Below are 18,493 nucleotides of genomic sequence, written 5' to 3' on the forward strand. Positions count from 1 at the left end.
AGCAGCAGGACCAGGAGGAGAATCCAAGACTCTCGTGACTGGGTCCCTGGCTCCTTTCCCAACCGCACACCCCTTGTTCAGTGTGGTGACCAAGTATGCCAACCCTACGAGGGCAGGGGCTGGGGGACCCTGCGCCGAGGACCAGAGCAGGGTCGCAGGATTAAGATAGCATAGCAGCGACCCTAGTTTCCACTCTTTCTTCTCTGTCCACCGGGTGCCCAAAAAGCCGGCTACGTGCGCAGAGGCCGAGAAAGGGGCTCAGAGTAGGAAACAGGGTCGCGTGCGACTAGCCTCTGGGAGCACGCGGCGCCGGGTCACGTGAGAGGGGAGAACAGGCAAGGGCCATCGCACGTACGCCATACGTAAGCACGCAGCGAGGCGCTGAAAGCCGCGAGCCCAAAGGTCCGGGTCACATGTGGAGGGTGGCAGTAGAGAACAAGGGGGCGGGAAAGAAGAAGAGATCACGTGAAAAAGGCCAAAGCTGGGAGGTCACGTGAGGGCTGGAGGCGGGGCCGCCGAGAAGGAGGAGGAGGAGGAGGAGGGGCACGCGGCTTCCGGCGGCTGGGGGGTAGCGAGCGGAGGGGGGGGGCTGTCCCGGAGGTGGCGGCGGCGCCATCTTGGCGAAGGGGGGATCAGGAAGTGCGGACCGCGGCGGCGGCGGCGGCGGCGGCGGAGCCCGGAGCGGAGGCCGGAGGCTCCCGGCCCGCCGGCCCCGGAACGGAGCGGAGCGGAGGATGCAGCAGCCGCAGCCGCAGGGGCAGCAGCAGCCGGGGCCGGGGCAGCATCTGGGGGGCCAGGGGGCGGCGCCGGGGGCCGGGGGCGGCCCAGGGGGGGGCCCGGGGCCAGGGCCCTGCCTGAGGCGGGAGCTGAAGCTGCTCGAGTCCATCTTCCACCGCGGCCACGAGCGCTTCCGCATTGCCAGCGCCTGCCTGGACGAGCTGAGCTGCGAGTTCCTGCTGGCTGGGGCTGGAGGGGCCGGGGCGGGGGCCGCACCCGGACCGCATCTCTCCGCACGGGGGTCGGTGCCTGGGGATCCTGTCCGCATCCACTGCAACATCACGGTGAGGACCCCTTTGCGTGCGCCCTTCTGGGGGCCCCTTGTCAAGAACTCGGGATCACTCCACACAGCTTTTTGATCTCGAAAGACCTGGGAGGCCGAATCCTTTCTTGGGGCTCTCTTCTTCTCTCCAGGTTATACTTGTTTCTGCCCTCGGAGGTTCTGCCGAATAGCCAGAATCTCTACCATTAGCCTTTCATAGTGAGGGACACCCCGACCTATGGCGCCTCCACTACCCCTTTCCAGTAACCCAGTTGCATCCCAAGGTTCATGATTTTGAGTACTCCACGACTTTACCTTGCCACCTAGGAATGCTCTTTTCTTCCCCTCACTGTCCTCTCAAGATTTCAGGGCTCTGTCCTGACCTCAGCTGGAAGGACTTGGCTGGGAACTCTGCACATTTCAGTGATACCCCCTTGTCATCGGTACCTTTAGCTTAGGACGTTTCCACCTGTGGGATCTCTGCCCAAGCATCTCTTCATGCAGCCCCTCTTTGCTCTCTGAATATTACCAAGTGATAGTTTGCAGCACCCTGACACCTCTTCTTCCTCTCCTTGCGAGTCCCCTTTATTCTGGTGTAACCTCTCATTCTCCTCCTTTTGCCCCAGCTGGTCGCAGTTCTGCCACTCCCCTCCTGTTCCCTGTGGATATCCCCAACTGTCTTGGGTTGTTTGTTGTGTGCCTGTCCTGGGAATGGTAATAACGTTTGAGGGCTATCCCACTCTGAGCAGTAACAGTTCTTTTTCTCCCCAGTGAACATCATTCCTTCCTAGACATGCTGGACTAGTAGACTCTTGGCTAGTGCACCCTCACACATCCTTTGAAGAGGGTTGGCATCTGGTAATCTGGGAATGTCTGATGGCTAGCACTTGTAGTGATTGGTATTACCTGCTGTGGTAGCATTCTCCCGGCTGCTGGGGCATTGGTTAAGGAGTCAGGAGACTACTTTATCCAGGCAGGCAGACTGTTATTTGGAGTAACCTGGGGAAAGGCAGACTTGTGAATTGTGTAGTACTTTGGGACCTGAATTCAATTTACATGGTTCCTGTGTTCCATCCCTTTCCTCCAAACCAGGTCCAGGTTTGGTGAGGCAAGCCTCAGCTTGAATTGGATGGTGCCCCACCAAAACTCATGTGTCCCACTTCTTTCTTCTTCCATCCCCCCCGCGGTAGGGGACCCCCGCGCGCGCACACCCACACACACACCACACCACCACCACCTTTTTTTTCTACTAAAGTAAAAAGTTAAGATTGAAGGTCTAGGTGTGGCTTAGGGTGAACACTTGAGCATCTTTAATAATTTGTTCTTTTCCAGCATTAAGGATTAGTGTTATGGCAAAGCTAAACCCCCAGTAAATGTCAGTATGGTTTTTTTTGAATGTGTGGAGACCTCAGGAGTTAATTTTATTCCTGAATTAAGTTTCTAATTCCTTAAGGATAGGTTGGCCCCCTCTAGCTGCCCATCAGTTGCTAGAGGCCATCCGCTATCTTTGTTCCTGAAAGGAAGTTAATTTAGAAGGTGGCTCCTATACAGAAGACTTAGCCTCTACTGGTCCTCGGTTTAGGCAGAGTCCGGGGAGTCTGGTCAGGCTGCATTTGGCACCGTGGCTCAGGAATGCTGGGAATGTTCGCAGCGTAGGCTTCTTTCTTCCAGCCTGCCATGTGTGGAGCCCAACATCCTACGCCTGGTTGAAGAGGGTGGCAGGTTCCCAAGGGAGAGGTGGGAAGAATTGGCCTTGAGGGATCCTTTTGGGAGTGGGATGGAAGTTCTCCCTGCTACCCTTTCACTTTTAGGTTCTGGAGATACAACCTAGTTTTTTAGTCCCTCCTTCCCCAGCTAAAATGAAAGTGCTCTGTCGTGTCTGTTTTTTCACATCAGTGTGATTGTGGTGAGGTGATCTGTTCCTCAGCTGATTATGGAGTTTGAAAATCAGAAGAGGACTTGGTGCTGGGTGTGGGAGAATTTCAAGTCTGGAACTTGGATAGGAAGCCTCCTTCACTGTTTGCAGAGTCTGGCTGTGCCACTTTCTCTTACGGTTTAAGATTTGTTGGAAAGCTGCTTGGTTAGATACTGACCTGCTGAGCTGAGCTTTTATGAGCTGGGAGAAGAGCAAAGGAACTAGAAGTTTTGGGGAGCAGAGGGCAGGCAAAATCTAGCTTTTGCCAGAGTCGCCCATCTTGACTGCTCTCCCTGCTCTTTTCCCCTCAGGAGTCATACCCTGCTGTTCCCCCCATCTGGTCGGTGGAGTCTGATGACCCTAACTTGGCTGCTGTCTTGGAGAGGCTGGTGGACATAAAGAAAGGGAATACTCTGGTGAGGGGGCCAGGGTGTTGAGGTGGGGCACATGTCTTGAAGATGACCTGTGAAAGGGAGCTATATCTGAAAAGTGGATGGTGCATTAGGCTGAACTTTGGGGGCAGACTTCTTAGGGGAGTTGCTTACTGAAGCCAGAGGGAGAGATTAGCCTCTATTAGTCCTTGGTTTAGGCAGAGTCTGGGGGGATTGGTTTAGAAAACTGCCACAGCTACATGGTCCATGATGTTTAGGCAGGGGACTAGGTACCACTTTGGGATCCGAGCTAAGAGCTCATCCAGGTACCTGTCCAGATTGGGGTGGGGAAGGAGTATTTGATGGCACTGTGGTCCCTATCCCCAGCTATTGCAGCATCTGAAGAGGATCATCTCCGACCTGTGTAAACTCTATAACCTCCCTCAGCATCCAGATGTGGAGATGCTGGATCAGCCCTTGCCAGCAGAGCAGGTGAGCAGCTGAGGAGCTTTGGGCTGTTTACCAGTTCCCCACAGACAGCACTTTTGTGGATTAAGACAAATCTGCAGTAGTTTCCGTCCCTATGCACTCCCAACACACATATGTTGTGACTCTTGGCCTCTTTATTCTCCAGATGGGGACCTAGCTAAACGGGACACTAATAATTTCGCCTTAATAATTTTTATCAAAACTTATTCTTGTGGGCAGTATCCCTCATGTGGAAAGGAAGTGGGGGGCTTTTACCAGTAGCAATTGGTGGCCATTGGGGTCTCAGGCCACTTATTAAGAACAAAGACGCAATATCAGTCTAAAGATAGTTGAGTAAAGGTGGGGTTCTTGGGGAAATTAACCTGGGATTTGTGAAGTGGGTGACAGAAACAACCATTTTGCTTTTCTTATTCTTTGGCACATGGTAGGGGGGAGTAATAGGCCAGGAGTGAAGTCATTCCTGGGCTGTTGCTTCCACTCAGATGTGGCTGGTGGAGAGGCTGGCAGCACTATGGCAGGCACATACTTCAGACCTAGAGGCTCGGGAATAGGTGAGAGGTTACATTCTAGAAAGTCAATGGGGCTCTGATCTCCCAACTTTCCTCTCCCCACTGCAGTGCACACAGGAAGATGTGTCTTCAGAAGATGAAGATGAGGAAATGCCTGAGGTAGGCTTGCCACCTGAGGTAGCATTGGCAGGAAACACAGTCAGCAGCATTGAGCACCCACAATATATAGAGCTCCAGTCTAGCACTGAGGAGAGAAAAATGCCAGACGAGTAAAGACAGAGTTACTGACCTGGAGGAATGGCCAGTGTAATAGAGGAGACTGGGCACCCACATGCAACAGGTTAAGTGCATGACAGTTAAGTACACATCTTTTTACCCCAAATAGCAACAAGTTCATTTCAGATGACTTTGGAATCAGACCTGAGTTTGCATCCTCTTCTATCTCCAAGCTTATCTTAACTGGGGAACGACCTAATTTTGCTAAGCTGCAGTTTCCTTATTTATAAAACAGGATTGTGATGTCTTCCATATATGATTATCTCGAAGATTAGAGGAGGCATTGTCTGTAAAATGCTTTTTGCAGTACATGATAAATGCCAAATAATCTCATTGGTTTTCAACCGCCTGTCCGTGGACTGGTGCTGGTTCGCCAGAAATTTCGTACAGGTCCACAAAAGATTTAACCACCCTGATGTTGTATGAAGATCAAAAAGTATAATCATTGGGTCTATAATCTTCACACAGGATCAGGATGATTAACTCTTTCACAGACTGCCGGTTGAAAACCACTGATTTATCTGAAATAGTCTATAAAAACATAAATGCTTTGCAGAATATAACAGTTAAGAACTTGAGCTTCAGAGCCAAACAGAATTTGATTCACACTTTAGCTCTGCTAAGAGTTGTATGACTTTGGACCTGAAAATTAATTAAGCTCACTAGATCTTAGCTTCCTCATCTATAAAGTGGGGATAATGATAATATATACTGCTCACAAAAATTAGGGGATATTTTATCACTGTATTCATTTTGAAATACCCCCTAATTTTTGTGAGCAGTATAGTGTAGTGGCATGGTGGTTGTAAGAATTAACTGAGCTAGTGTGTATAGCATCCAGTACAGTACCCTAACGTATAATAAACATTCAGTAAATGTCAGCAGCTAAATGCACAATTAGGAGGTCAATATTACCATATCCTGCTAGAGCCAGATCACTCTGATCACTTTGTTTTCTAGCTTTGGAATTATGTCCCAGGTTCTCTCATTTTGTTAGGGTCTTAAGACAGAAAGAACTGACAATAACATGAAACTTACTCCTGTTAGACAGTGAGTCCTCTGCGCCATCCCTCCAGCATCTTAACAGGGTTCAAATCCTGGATATTGGCTCTTCCACCATGCATAGTGAACTGCTTGCTCACTTAAAGCAGGGTGGATAGGGGGTAATTCTATTCTTAACCTCTACCATCTCTCTCTATATATACCTCCTTCCTCATTTCCTGGCAGTGGGTACCTTTGCATACCTTGAGTCAGGTTGTGCACCTAGGAGGTAACTGATCCAGGTTTCTCTTTTAGACCTGCAGTCCTGAGAACTCCTGGGTACAGTAGTCACCTGGTAAAACATGAGCTTTGAGTCACAGTGTTAGGCCAAAGTCATTCTAGGAATTAAGAGTTTCTGCTGCCAAGGGAGAGTTTTAGGAATGGTGGGAGCAGGGTTAGTCTGGGAAACAAGAGGACTGAGTCCCTGCTTGCTTTCCCTACGTCCTTCCTTTAATTTTGCTGGAGAACTGAATGGGAGGGAAGATTTGTCTCGTCCTTTTGATTGTGGCGGAAATGGGGCCGGAAACTGTTGCAGAAACAGAGGGTGCTATGTTTCTTAGCCCGCTAGGTAGACTACTGTTCCTAAATTTGCAGCTCTAGACCAAGTGGGACTGGGAGGATGATGGCCCTTCTTTGTTGGTTTCTTTTCTATCTCACTCCTACCCCATACCTCTCCCAGGACACAGAAGACCTAGATCACTATGAAATGAAAGAGGAAGAGCCAGCTGAAGGCAAGAAATCTGAAGATGATGGCATCGGAAAAGAAAACTTGGCCATACTAGAGAAAATTAAAAAGAACCAGAGGCAAGATTACTTAAATGTACGTACCTTCTAGGGAGAGGTTGGGCAAAGGGTTTGGCGAGTACTGGCTAGAAGATGGCAGGCATTATCAGTGTGGGGAGCAGACTTCTTTTTGGGGTGAGTTATGGGTGTGCCTAACCCTTTCCTAAATTCTGAGCAAGCTGCCAGACTCACCTAAGGTCTCATATGTGTGTTTCCCAACCGCATGACAGTGAGATGTTTCTGTCTTCCCTCCTTTCAGGGGGCAGTGTCTGGCTCGGTGCAGGCCACTGACCGGCTGATGAAGGAGCTCAGGGATATATACCGATCACAGAGTTTCAAAGGTGGTGAGTTTGCCTCAGAGAAGGGCCTGAATAGGAGCTTCTCATAAAGGAGGATATGATAGTGGTCAGAGTCCTGGGAAGTTTTGGATACATGAATGCTTATGAACTCAGGCCAGAATGTAGCTCTTTGAGCCAGTGGCTTAGATTAGCTGCATGTCCATTGAGTGAACCTGGAGCCTTTGATATTTTCCATCTTAGCCTGGGAGATGGATCCACTCACAACCTGGACCATCCTGGTAACACCTGTCTTCTTGCCTTCCAGGAAACTATGCAGTGGAACTCGTGAATGACAGTCTTTATGATTGGAATGTCAAACTCCTCAAGTGAGTGGGGATTCTGGGATTGGAAAGAAAGTTGAGGCATAGTATGTGTGGAGCCACTGTGCTGGGAATCCCTAGGGCAGTCCCAGGAGTTAGTTGGTTGCAGAGTCCAAGTAGCAGGTGTGGACAGTCTTTTGTCCCTCTGCTGCTAGCCCCAGGCAGGGGGCGCTGTCATGAGACTCCTGAGCTGGGACCAGGAGTCTGAGCCCAGGCTTGTTGCTTCATAGGGTTGACCAGGACAGCGCTTTGCACAACGATCTCCAGATCCTCAAAGAGAAAGAAGGCGCAGACTTCATCCTACTTAACTTTTCCTTTAAAGTAAGACTGTTTCCCTGCCAGCCCCTTCCTCCTCCTCCTGGGCCTCCTCTACCTTACAGTCCCCTGATGGATACTGGTCTCCCCTCCCTGATTGTTGCCTTTGTCTCTTCCACAGGATAACTTTCCCTTTGACCCACCATTTGTCAGGGTTGTGTCTCCAGTCCTGTCCGGAGGGTGAGTAGCTGGGGCAGCTCCTGTTACGGAGAGTGAGAAAGGGGCGTGGAGCTTTTGCCAGGCACAACTGACTAACCTTTCTTCTGTAGGTATGTTCTGGGCGGAGGTGCCATCTGCATGGAACTTCTCACCAAACAGGTGAGCCTGTCTCTTGCTCTTGGCCAGGCTGGCTTGGGCTGGGCTTGGCTGAGCTTTACCACTCACCCCCCCCCCCCATGGGTTGGGTGATGGACATAATGTGGCCCTTCCATACTGCTAGGCAGAGCCTGTAACCACTGACCTTGGTGCTGGCTGTTCCAGGAGTGAAGGGCAAGGGCCTTTCCATAGATGCAGCTCCTTGCTGGAGAACAAATGTAAGGTCTCTGGAACTCTCCTGACTTGTTTGCTTTGTCCCCTCCTGTTTCCCAGGGCTGGAGCAGTGCCTACTCAATAGAGTCAGTGATCATGCAGATCAGTGCCACACTGGTGAAGGGGAAAGCGCGAGTGCAGTTTGGAGCCAACAAAGTAAGAAGCTGCAGCATGGGGCTGCTGGGACTGGCTAGAGCCAGGCACAGTTTGAGCCACTAGCAGGACAAGTCTTCTGGGCTGCTGGCATTGGATGAATGGGCCTGGGACACCCACAGTGGGAACAGGAGCAGATCCTGGTCCTGAGGGCTTCCTAAGACTGGGGGGGTGGTACAGATCTGGAAAGGGAAGGCTATGGGGTTGCACCTCAAAGCGCCCTCCAGGTGGAGGGTACTTAGGATGTTAATAGAACACAGGTTGGGAGCTGGGACTTCTGGGTCTTCCTTAGGTTGGCAGCCTATGGAAGGTGAGGGGCAGTAAGGCCACAGCTGACCATGGCCTGATTTGGTGGCTTCCTCTCCCTAGTCTCAATACAGTCTGACAAGAGCACAGCAGTCCTACAAGTCCTTGGTGCAGATCCACGAAAAAAACGGTGAGGCTGGAGCCAGGTCTCAAGATTTGGACATTCGGAAGGCGTGAGGTTTTCAATTCCAGCCAAATAGCAAGAGCCCTCTTTGGTTTCTGAGTCTTTACCACCCATTAACTCAGCCCCTGTTCTCCAAAGAAGGGCTGGAGGTGGCTACCAATGATCATACCACATGTGGACTTGGTGCTGCCCCTCTTCCCGACCTCCCTTTGAGAAAGCTCATCTCCCTCTTATGTCATCTCAGGTTGGGCACATCATTCTCCCCTTCCTTATGATCTCCAGGTAGGCAATTTCTCAGCTTCCCATAAACCTCTCTCCCTAAACTGGGAAGCCCTTCCTAGGACCTTGCCACCTATAATCCCGGAGGTGTTATCAGTGATCAGGGCTGGGAGCAGGGCCTTCAGCCTCCACCTCACTGTTTTGTTGGGTTTCTTTGCAGGCTGGTACACACCCCCAAAGGAAGATGGCTAACCCCGAGTGTCGCCCCCTCCTCTTTCCCAAGGCACCACTGGACCAATTACCTTTGAATGCTGTATTTGGATCTTACGCTGCCTCTGTGGTTCCCTCCCTCATTTTTCCTGGACGTGATAGCTCTGCCTATTGCAGGACAATGATGGCTATTCTAAACGCTAAGGAAAAAAACAAACACAGAACTGTTTCAAGTACTCAAGACTGACTTACAGACCAACCAACCACCTGGCTGGAACCCTTGCTAGCAGGCATTCTTATAAAAGAAACTTTCAAGCCTCCTTATATTGCTGGAAACTCAGCTGTGCTCCAGACTAGAGCCTCCTTACCTATGCTATGGATTTTTAATTTATTTTCTCTTATTTCATGTACACTGCTTTTTTTGGTTACAGTGTATGATGGATGTGTATGAAAAAAATGTATCTTTGGGAAAACAATTACAGTTTGTTAATTTGAAGATGCTGGTCTTGACTCATCTTTATTTTTATTCCCACATCCCACCCTCACCCCCCATCCCCTGAACTGCTTGGGCGGTGGGGGAGGGGTTGAGATGAGAGGCTGCACTTCACCACTACAGCCAGCGAAAGGTGGAGCTGAAGCACATGCCCGGTGCTCAGATTTCTTCTGAAGGCTTCTGGAGCGACCAGCACTTGTCCCGTTTGGCACGCGGAGCCCGGCCTGTAAAACCACAGTGTAGCAGGCTGAAATGATGACCTTAATTCTTAGGACTACTTTTCTCTTCTAGTCACAGATGTTTTCAGATTTCTAAGAAAAAGAAAATTGGGAAGGAGGCTTAAAAGGCAGTTTCACAAAACTGCTTTTAAATGAATTGAGTGGAGGGCACAGTCTCGAGTGTGCATGTGGTCTCTGTTCTCAGCAATGTGCTAGTATGCGGCAACTGCGGTGTGTGTCGGCTCCTCCCTGCCTGGAAAGGGCTTCTAGTTAGCACTGAACGGGGAGCATTGGTTGCTGCTTTGCTCACCCTCCTGTTTCTTGCTTCACTTGGGTCTCCTAAGAGAAAACAGGCATAGCACTGAAGTTGTTTTGCTTGAATTGTGGATTCTTTCAAGCCACTCCCATAAGGTGGGTCCTCTGGGAAGGTTAGCTTTAAGGGGGTGTTGTATACACCTGTGACCTCACCCCAGGCTCGGTGGGAAGTCTGCTAAGCAGTCAGTGCTGGGTGTGGTTTGTACGTGCTGCTTAAAAGTATAAGCACGGTGTCGGTGTGTGACACCTGCTGCCTCCCCTGGTCGGTAAGCTTGCTTTGGGGTTGAGACAGGCTCTTAGGGACAGACTATGCCTACAGATTGAAGAATGACCGCAATGACAGAAGCCAGGGATGGCTAAGTGAAGGTGCTAGTGTTAGAAAGCCCAGACTTGAAACAGCTACCTGGGAACTCAGAGGCTGTCAGGAGTTCTGTAATGCTTTGTTTTAACATTGGTCATTAACCCCTATTTTCTTTTAAGGAATATTATTAGTCTTGCTACTTTGGGTGGATGGAGAGTTCAACAGTCCCCCTCAATGCTGCTCTAACTACCCACATCCACCTGATACGGGGTGCTAAAAAATGTTGAGATTTTTAGATAAAGTGGGGATCCCAGGGGAAAATGCATTCCGTAGAGCTGAAATCTGGTTTTCAAGACCTCTGTGGCTTTCTTCTGAACTTATCACCAGCCCTGGCTGAAATGTAGATTGTGTTTTTAGTAATGTGTACTGTGAGCTGTCCTCTGTATAATGTATTTTGTAATGTATTTTTCTCATCTACCAAAGGATGAAACAAATAAAATTATTTAAATAGTTTGGCTCTAATCAAGTTTTTTAAAGAAATAATGGGGGCCCATGTTCCCCTGCACCAGGGACCAAAGGGTGCAGGGGAGCCTGGGGAAGGGAAGCACCAGCCCCTGTGAGCTGTACACCAACTCGTTGAAACCCTACATTTTCCTAGTCAGACCTAACATTTTCTTTTATGACCTTAAGTTTAGTGTTCTAATGAAGTTACAAATCATAAAAGAATCAAAGCCCTATCATGCTGAGTCAGTTTTATTCTAAGAAGGCCTGGAGAAATGAAATAAGCTCTTTTAGGTGGGTATCTTACACCACAAGGGTGCATGAGGATATCCCCGCCAGGGTCTGCCAGCCCAGAGGGCGTGCTGGAGCGGAACGCCCACCTGAGGCACACCGCAGCTTCATCTCTGCTGCGCAGGAGCGGGCAGGGCTGGGGCGGGGGGCTGGAAGGAATCAGGTACCCCAAACTCCTGAAACATGACACCATTCACCACAGTGAGGTTCACTGATTACATACTCCCCACCTGGTTCCACAATGGAATGAATGCCATTGTAGAATTAAAGCAGTGGGCCCCTCCAGAATCTGTTAGGGCAATTTGTATCATGCTCTGGGGACACAAGAGACAGGAAAGAAATACACCTGAAGCTTTCAAAGTAAGCTTCCTATGTTTGGCTCAAATAGTCATGCTGAGTGGGGAACTGAAGACACATGACAAATTGAGGCTTCATTTTTCTGAGATGCAAGCTGAGGGGAAAGGCAGTGGGAATCAAATCAATCCTGGGCAGCAGTGTGGCCCTTTTCACCCACAAAGCCTCAAGAATGAAAGAGGACAGCAGAGCAGGACAGACAGAATCTGGACAAGAAAGGAAACAAACTGATGCTAACCGCATTATTTCAATTCTTCAAACTTCGGGATGTGCAACTGGGATAGAAAGAGAAAGTCAGTGGGAAGGACCACGCCCAGCCAGTTCACGCAACACCTTGGATAACTTCAGTTTGTTTTGTCTTAGGGAATGCCAGGTAAATCTGCAGAGGCAGTGGCCTGCCGCTGAGACCCATAGGGTGGGAGAAGAGGGAGGACTGGGTGAGTTAGACAGGGGCAGTTACTTCCAGGTTCAAAGCGCCAGTGATGTTCCTTTTGAGGATGCGATGGATCACCTGATAGGAACTCAAAATGCCTGCGAAACAAAACACATCAACAAAACCCCGGTGCACTGGGTCAGGCAGGAGGAACAAGGAAGGGAAGTGAAAGGCCGGGGCTGCAGGAAACTACTCTGGCTGCAGACGAGCTCCTGAGACAAGTCTCTGCTAGTTAGTGCTAACTCCGTGCTGCCAGGATAAAGTGAGACAAACGCTAGGAAGGTGAGGGGGGAGGGCACAGCAAGAACGTATGAAAGGAGGGAACATTATTATTGTTGCTAGAATAATTACATGGATCTGGAATTTTACCTACTACTGGGAAATTCTGGGGATGGAAAACTGTTCATCAACTCTGCTCTGAGCATTAGGGCTTGAGAGACAGAGGGTAGAAACAGAGACGCTCTCACCGTGATGAGTGGGCATTCTTACATGCTGGAATGAGGCAGGGCAGGCTGCTGGTCAAATGTCTTCCCTTACTCAGCTCCTGATGTCCTGCCATCCTCCAAATTCTGTGGCTGTTTGTATGCATGAAACTGGCCATATTAAAAGTCAGACCTCATTTCCATTCTCAGCTATGCTACTTTCTTGCTATAAGAGGTGAGGAAGTTCCTTTTGTTTTTCTTTCTTTCTTTTTTTTAAGTGAGAGGAGGAAAGATACAGTCCCCCACATGCACCCTAAACGGGATTTACCCGGCAACCCCATCTGGGGCTGAGGCTCAAATCAACCCAGCTATCCTCAGCACCCAGGGCCGACACGCAAACCAATCGAGCCACGGGCTGTGGGAGAGGAAGACAGAGAGAATGAAGAGAGGGAGGGGGAGAGAAGCAGATGGTCATTTCTCATGTATACCTCTGACCGGGGATTGAACCCAGGATGTCTGCATGCTGGGCTGACACTCTATCCACTGAGTCAACTGGCCAGGACCCCTTTCACTTTTCCAAGCCTTACCTTCCTCATCTATAGGGAGAATTGTACTGCCTGACTTCTCAGGGCCATCACAAAGTCCACATGGGAGCTGAGCACACTCCGTATCTGGGCTGGGCACTCTGGCGCCTCTGAGAGGCTGGAAGTTACTCTTTGGGGCAGGGGTAGCCTCTATTCTGGGCCACCACCTAACACCAAGCAGTCAGGTTCAGCCTGCCTGAAACTCCAGAGCCCTGGCAGTGGGCTTGTTACTCCCCAGGCTGGGCAGCAGGAGCCCTCTTCATGCAATGACCCGAGACAACCTGTGGGTGGTGCCCCTGACCAGTAGGCACCATTCCCCTCAGCCTCCCAGGGAGCTTCCAGCCTGCACTTTGGGAGAGTGCTGTGTGTGTATGTGTGTGTGTGCATGCACGCGCGCGCGCACGCATGCACACATACACTTGCACGCACGTGCATGCTTGTTGGTCTTCACCTCTGATTCTCCTCTTGATCCTCCAAAGCATCCTTTCACAACTTATCTGACCCCAATCTTGAGAAGGGGCAGGGCAAATAAGGGGCCCCTCCATTTCAAGGATGTGGAATCTGAGGCCCCAACAGGTGTCTCTGTCTAAAGGAACAGCACATCAGAAGACCCTGAGTCCAGTGCTCTAAGCCCTACTACTGGTTTTCAAATGCTAGTTTTCTTCCCCAACAGAATCCTTTCCCAATGAAATCTTAAACAAAATGCAATGTACATAAAACAGATGAAAGCTGAGTGGCTCTGGCAGAAGCAGGGTGAAGAGCCTGCCTTCCCTCCCTGCACCTGAAGAGCTCAGCCTTCAGACAGTACCTATTGGGGCCTACAGAACCCAGCTGCGAAAACTCTGCAAGAGGCAGACGCCAAACACTGGGGTAAAATCAAATGAATAGAGGCTTAAGGGCATCCTAAGGACCTTGGCTACCCCCACGCCATCCCCTCCAGAGGTCCTGGAGGCAGGCACAGTACCTGCCATCCCTGATCCTCAGGAGGAGTTCAGAGGACATCTTACCTTTCTCCAGAATGAATGGCTGAGTCAGAGGGGGATGGTCCAGAAGTCATCACTATCCAGCTGCACAGAGACTGTATCAGGATGGTGGCCAACGGACCAAAATCAACGAACATGACAAGAGCCCAGGTATCCACCCTGTTCACTATCCAGCACCTGGCCAGAGGAAGGGAGGGAGAGGAGAGCTGTCCCATCAGGTGTCATGCATAGTGGTCCTTGACAAAGAGAGCTTAAAGGTCAAGGCCAGGGGTCCCCAAACTATGGCCTGCGGGCCGCATGCGGCCCCCCGAGGCCATTTATCCGGCCCCCGCTGCACTTCTGGAAGGGGCACCTCTTTCATTGGTGGCCAGTGAGAGGAGCATAGTTCCCATTGAAATACTGGTCAGTTTGTTGATTTAAATTTACTTGTTCTTTATTTTAAATATTGTATTTGTTCCCGTTTTGTTTTTTTACTTTAAAATATGTGCAGTGTACATAGGGATTTGTTCATAGTTTTTTTTATAGTCCGGCCTTCCAACGGTCTGAGGGACAGTGAACTGGCCCCCTGTGTAAAAAGTTTGGGGACCCCTGGTCAAGGCTAACAGGAGCAGATTTTCCTTTGCTTTTCTCCTTCCTTGGGCAGGGAAGTGATAATCATCAGAGATCTTAAGAGAGGAAGCAGCAGGAAAGAAATCAGGGTCCAAAGGAGGGAAAAGGGAAGGAGTGGCTGTGCACTGGCCTTTCTTTACCCTCCACCCTGCCCAGCACACAGAGATTTCCATCCATCCCTGCCCAGCACACAGAGATTTCCATCCACCCTGCCCAGCACACAGGGATTTCCATCCATCCCTGCCCAGCACACAGAGATTTCCATCCACCCTGCCCGGCACACAGGGATTTCCAGGCCCACCTGAAATTGCCCAGGCGGTACTTGGCCAGACAGCAGCCCCACACTGCATAGCTGAGTCACGCAGGTAGGGCTGCTGCTCCTCGGCCTTGGCCACTCTGACCCCAGCGCCTGCATGTTCCGGTACAGAGTCTGTAGGTGGCACACATGCAACGAGCCTCACTGCCCGCATCACATCACACATCTGTCTCTGCAGATGTTACCTGTTAGGCCAGCACCACTAACCTGCCCCAAGGGAACCAAAGGTATGAGGTGGGAAAGAGAAAGATATAGAACCCAGGGACCAGACTGTGCTCGTTCTAGATTCCACCTATAATCACGCTCACCATAGGAAGGCTCGGTGAGAAGGCACCGTGCCCAAGAGGGCCACCTACCAGCCCATACCTCTGTGGTGCACATGGCCCAGAAGAACGGGGTCTGAGGGACAATACTTGTCAGCAGCAGCCCCACTTCCCCGCTAGTGTTGCAGATGGTGGGCAGCCAGCTCAGGAGTCGGAAGCACTCCCTGAGGAGCAGCACCAGGAAGGATCCTCTAGAGCAGGGGTCTCCAACCCCCGGCCCACAGAGATAGAATAAATAACTTACATTATTTCCGTTTTATTTATATTTAAGTCTGAACAATGTTTTATTTTTTAAAAATGATCAGATTCCCTCTGTTACATCCGTCTAAGACTCACTCTTGACGCTTGTCTCGGTCACGTGATACATTTATCTGTCCCACCCTGAAGGCCGGTCTGTGAAAATATTTTCTGACATTAAACCGGTCCGTGGCCCAAAAAAGGTTGGGGACCACTGCTCTAGAGGAAGGGCAGTGAAACACAGGGAAGGGGTGAATGAATGAACAATCTGACCAGCACTGTCCTGGAGGAGTCTGGGCAGGCCTGGGCAGAACAGGCATTCTGAGCAGGAGGCAGGTCAGGCCCACCGCATGGAGGGTGGAGAAGAGTGCATAACGCAGAACAAAGGCAGCAAGCACCATGCCAGGGGCGGGGGGAGTTTGGGAAGGGGGAGTCTTGGAGGGAAACAAGCACAGCGGAGACTGCACAGAGAGAGATGGGCCAGAGCCCTCGCTGGGCTGGCTCTGAGCCTGCCAGCTGCTGCAGGACCTCTACATGATGCAAGTGTGAACTGCCTAAAACCCAGGACAGGTTTCCAATCCCCAAATCACTGATCCCTAACTTTATCATCCCCCTCCACTAACTTTACCACCTAATTCACACATGTGGTCAACGGGGCAAACTTGCTACTTTGAAAAAACCCCACAAAACCCACTCATTCTACAGCATTTCAAGTCAGAAAGACTATTCTGGCATCCCTGACATTAAGAATGGTGTCCACTATTAAAGCAGAAAATGTGGTGGACATGACAATCTCATGGTATCCAGGGTCAGGGAGAGTCACGGGCCTTCACTGTCCAAAATGGAAAAGATTTTCTTAGGTCACTGGGGGTCTGGTGCAGGAGTTCCTTCAAACTTCATCCCCACATGGTACCACCCCTGTCCTCACTCTCTAGGGGCTGACTGATATCTGCAGGCAGCATTTGCTCAGGTGGCCCCTGTATACCTCCACTAATCTCATTTTCTTGGGAACTGCACAGGAGGTTGTCTCCAGTTTCTCTGGCTCTTGGGAATCACCAGGAGCTTTAGGAGTGAGCTGTGTACAAGCCGGAAAGCTGAAGATTGAGTCTTGGAGGCACCAGAGCTGCCCCTGGAGGATTGCCCCCCTGCCCCCCAAGGTGCCTGGCCCCACCCTCAGAGATAGGACAGGATGGGCCACAAGGCCATGTCCTTCCATGTCTCAGCCTTGAGATCCTCAGCTGGGTGGGGAGGGTGTACTGGATGATAGTCATTAATCAAAAAGCATCCTAGAGGATAAAAAGAGATATTTCCTACACTAAGAGGTTAACAGAGAATGAAGCTGAAAGGGATGCTTGGAGAATTGAGTCAGGAGTTACAGAGACATGTCCTGAGAACTCAGGATCTCACCAATGATTTTGGCAAATGTTTGACCAGATGCTCTCTCCAAAACATAGGGAGAAAAAGAAATGGTATCACTCAGGCACTGCAGTATTATTTTATTGATTTATATGTTGAGTTACTCCAAGTGCTTTTGGAGACTGTGTGAACAGCCCCTGCACTGACACAGGCCCTAGCTGAGTTTTGAGACACCCACACACTTTCTCCTTTCTTGCTGGGATCCTGATCAAACCCTGAAAAGACGGTCAGACACGGGAGGGAAGGAGAGAACAGCTGCAAGGGTGCTCGGTGAGGACTTAAAATTCCAGAAGTCCAGAATGTGTAGCCTGGGGGGCCCTGCCGGACCTTCCTGGGTGGAGGAAGAGAAGAAAGGGGTGAACATGGTTATGCTGGAAGTGGGCCACATGGAGACAGGAAGGCTCCACACAACCCTGCAGCCCCCAACGCACGCTGGCTCCCGCTCTCCACTGCTCTCACCTGAAGACACTCAGCCCTGGTTAAGGCCATGTCTCTGCCCACCCTGCTGCTCCCCTGCTTCTGGCCACTGACCACACCAGAGAACACCCATTGCCACTGTTCTCACATGGACACACACTACAATCCTACCATAAGCCCGCTAGTAAGTTTCCTTTCCTTCTTGACAAATGGACAAATTCACGCTCTCTTCAGACCCACCACACTCCCTCCCCTCACCAGGTGAACTTGTCTCTTCATCCAGGGAAAACCAGAACCAGTGGGATGGGAGGTTCCTTATCTTCTCACCAGCCAAACCCCTACGCCTACCCTCTCTGCCACCCCTCCTGCTACCACCGTGTACCTGCTCTAACGCTCTGGGTCTACACCACCTCGCCTTCTCAGGACAGCAGTCCTGAGGTCCGGCCCTTTCTCTTCCATTGTGCTCCCTCTCGTGCGGACATCTCCCACCAGAAGATAAATACACTCTGTTATCCATGTTTGAAAAGACCATGACTTGACCCCAAATCACCTCTAGTTATCACGTTTCTCTGCTCCCTTCACTGAAAATGCTGTCTGAAGTCCTGTCTACTTCCACTCCTGACATTTTCCCTGCAGTACTTTCTAATCAGGCTTCCTTGAAATGGCCTGCACCTGGCCCTGGCCAGTTGGCTCAGTCAGAGCATTATCCCGAAATGACAAGGTTGCAGGTTTGATCCCTGGTCAGGGCACACACAGGAAGCAACCAATGAATGCATGACTGAATGAAACAACAAATGAATGCTTCCTTTCCCTCTCCACTTTCTCTCCCTTCCTCTTCTGTCTCTGTCTCAAAAAAACAAACAAAAAAAAAGGAACAAAACAAAAACACACAATCAAAATATTAAGCCCTGGGCCCTGGCCGGTTGGCTCAGTGGTAGAGCGTCAGCCTGGCGTGCAGGAGTCCTGGGTTCGATTCCTGGCCAGGGCACACAGGAGAAGCGCCCATCTGCTTCTCCACCCCTCCCCCTCTCCTTCCTCTCTGTCTCTCTCTTCCCCTCTCACAGCTAAGGCTCCATTGGAGCAAGGTTGGCCCCGGGCGCTGAGGATGGCTCTGTGGCCTCTGCCTCAGGCACTAGAATGGCTCTGGTTGCAACAGAGCAACACCCCAGATGGGCAGAGCATCGCCCCCTGGTGGGCATGCCGGGTGGATCCAGTCAGGCACATGTGGGAGTCTGACTGCCTCCCTGTTTCCAACTTCAGAAAAATACAAAAAAAAAAAAAAATTAAGCCCTGGCCAGATAGCTCAGGTGGTTGGAGCTTTGTCCTGAAGCACAGAGGTTGCTG

At 50.6% G+C, this 18,493-nt stretch overlaps 2 protein-coding genes across 4 annotated transcripts in view; one reads left to right on the forward strand and one right to left on the reverse strand.

The window, feature by feature from the left end:
• The first annotated feature begins 590 nt into the window (after positions 1 to 590).
• Positions 591 to 9,432, forward strand: UBE2Q1 (ubiquitin conjugating enzyme E2 Q1). 3 transcript variants are annotated; one of them, XM_066362368.1, is made up of 14 exons: positions 591 to 1,061; positions 3,266 to 3,370; positions 3,713 to 3,817; positions 4,432 to 4,482; positions 6,320 to 6,460; positions 6,683 to 6,767; positions 7,027 to 7,087; positions 7,312 to 7,402; positions 7,518 to 7,576; positions 7,666 to 7,714; positions 7,985 to 8,080; positions 8,447 to 8,513; positions 8,752 to 8,789; positions 8,947 to 9,432. In XM_066362368.1, the coding sequence occupies exons 1-14, from the start codon at positions 735 to 737 to the stop codon at positions 9,181 to 9,183; spliced, it is 1,512 nt and encodes a 503-aa protein (XP_066218465.1). In that variant the 5' UTR covers positions 591 to 734; the 3' UTR covers positions 9,184 to 9,432. The 3 variants fall into 3 exon arrangements, with proteins under 3 accessions (XP_066218465.1, XP_066218466.1, XP_066218467.1); XM_066362369.1 differs by lacking the exon at positions 8,752 to 8,789 and having other exon boundaries at positions 9,010 to 9,432; XM_066362370.1 differs by lacking the exon at positions 8,752 to 8,789 and having other exon boundaries at positions 593 to 1,061; positions 8,947 to 9,134.
• A 2,419-nt stretch (positions 9,433 to 11,851) lies between these two features.
• Positions 11,852 to 18,493, reverse strand: part of TDRD10 (tudor domain containing 10) — a 61,656-nt gene continuing 55,014 nt past the window's right edge. The window contains 10 exon segments of the mRNA XM_066364058.1: positions 11,852 to 11,940; positions 13,856 to 13,891; positions 13,894 to 13,920; positions 13,923 to 14,011; positions 14,730 to 14,775; positions 14,778 to 14,837; positions 14,840 to 14,870; positions 15,123 to 15,272; positions 16,314 to 16,423; positions 16,724 to 16,774. Coding sequence (XP_066220155.1) covers positions 11,852 to 11,940; positions 13,856 to 13,891; positions 13,894 to 13,920; positions 13,923 to 14,011; positions 14,730 to 14,775; positions 14,778 to 14,837; positions 14,840 to 14,870; positions 15,123 to 15,272; positions 16,314 to 16,423; positions 16,724 to 16,774 — 689 coding nt within the window.

Source organism: Saccopteryx leptura, chromosome 2 (genome assembly GCF_036850995.1).
Source record: "Saccopteryx leptura isolate mSacLep1 chromosome 2, mSacLep1_pri_phased_curated, whole genome shotgun sequence".
Lineage (NCBI taxonomy): Eukaryota > Metazoa > Chordata > Mammalia > Chiroptera > Emballonuridae > Saccopteryx > Saccopteryx leptura.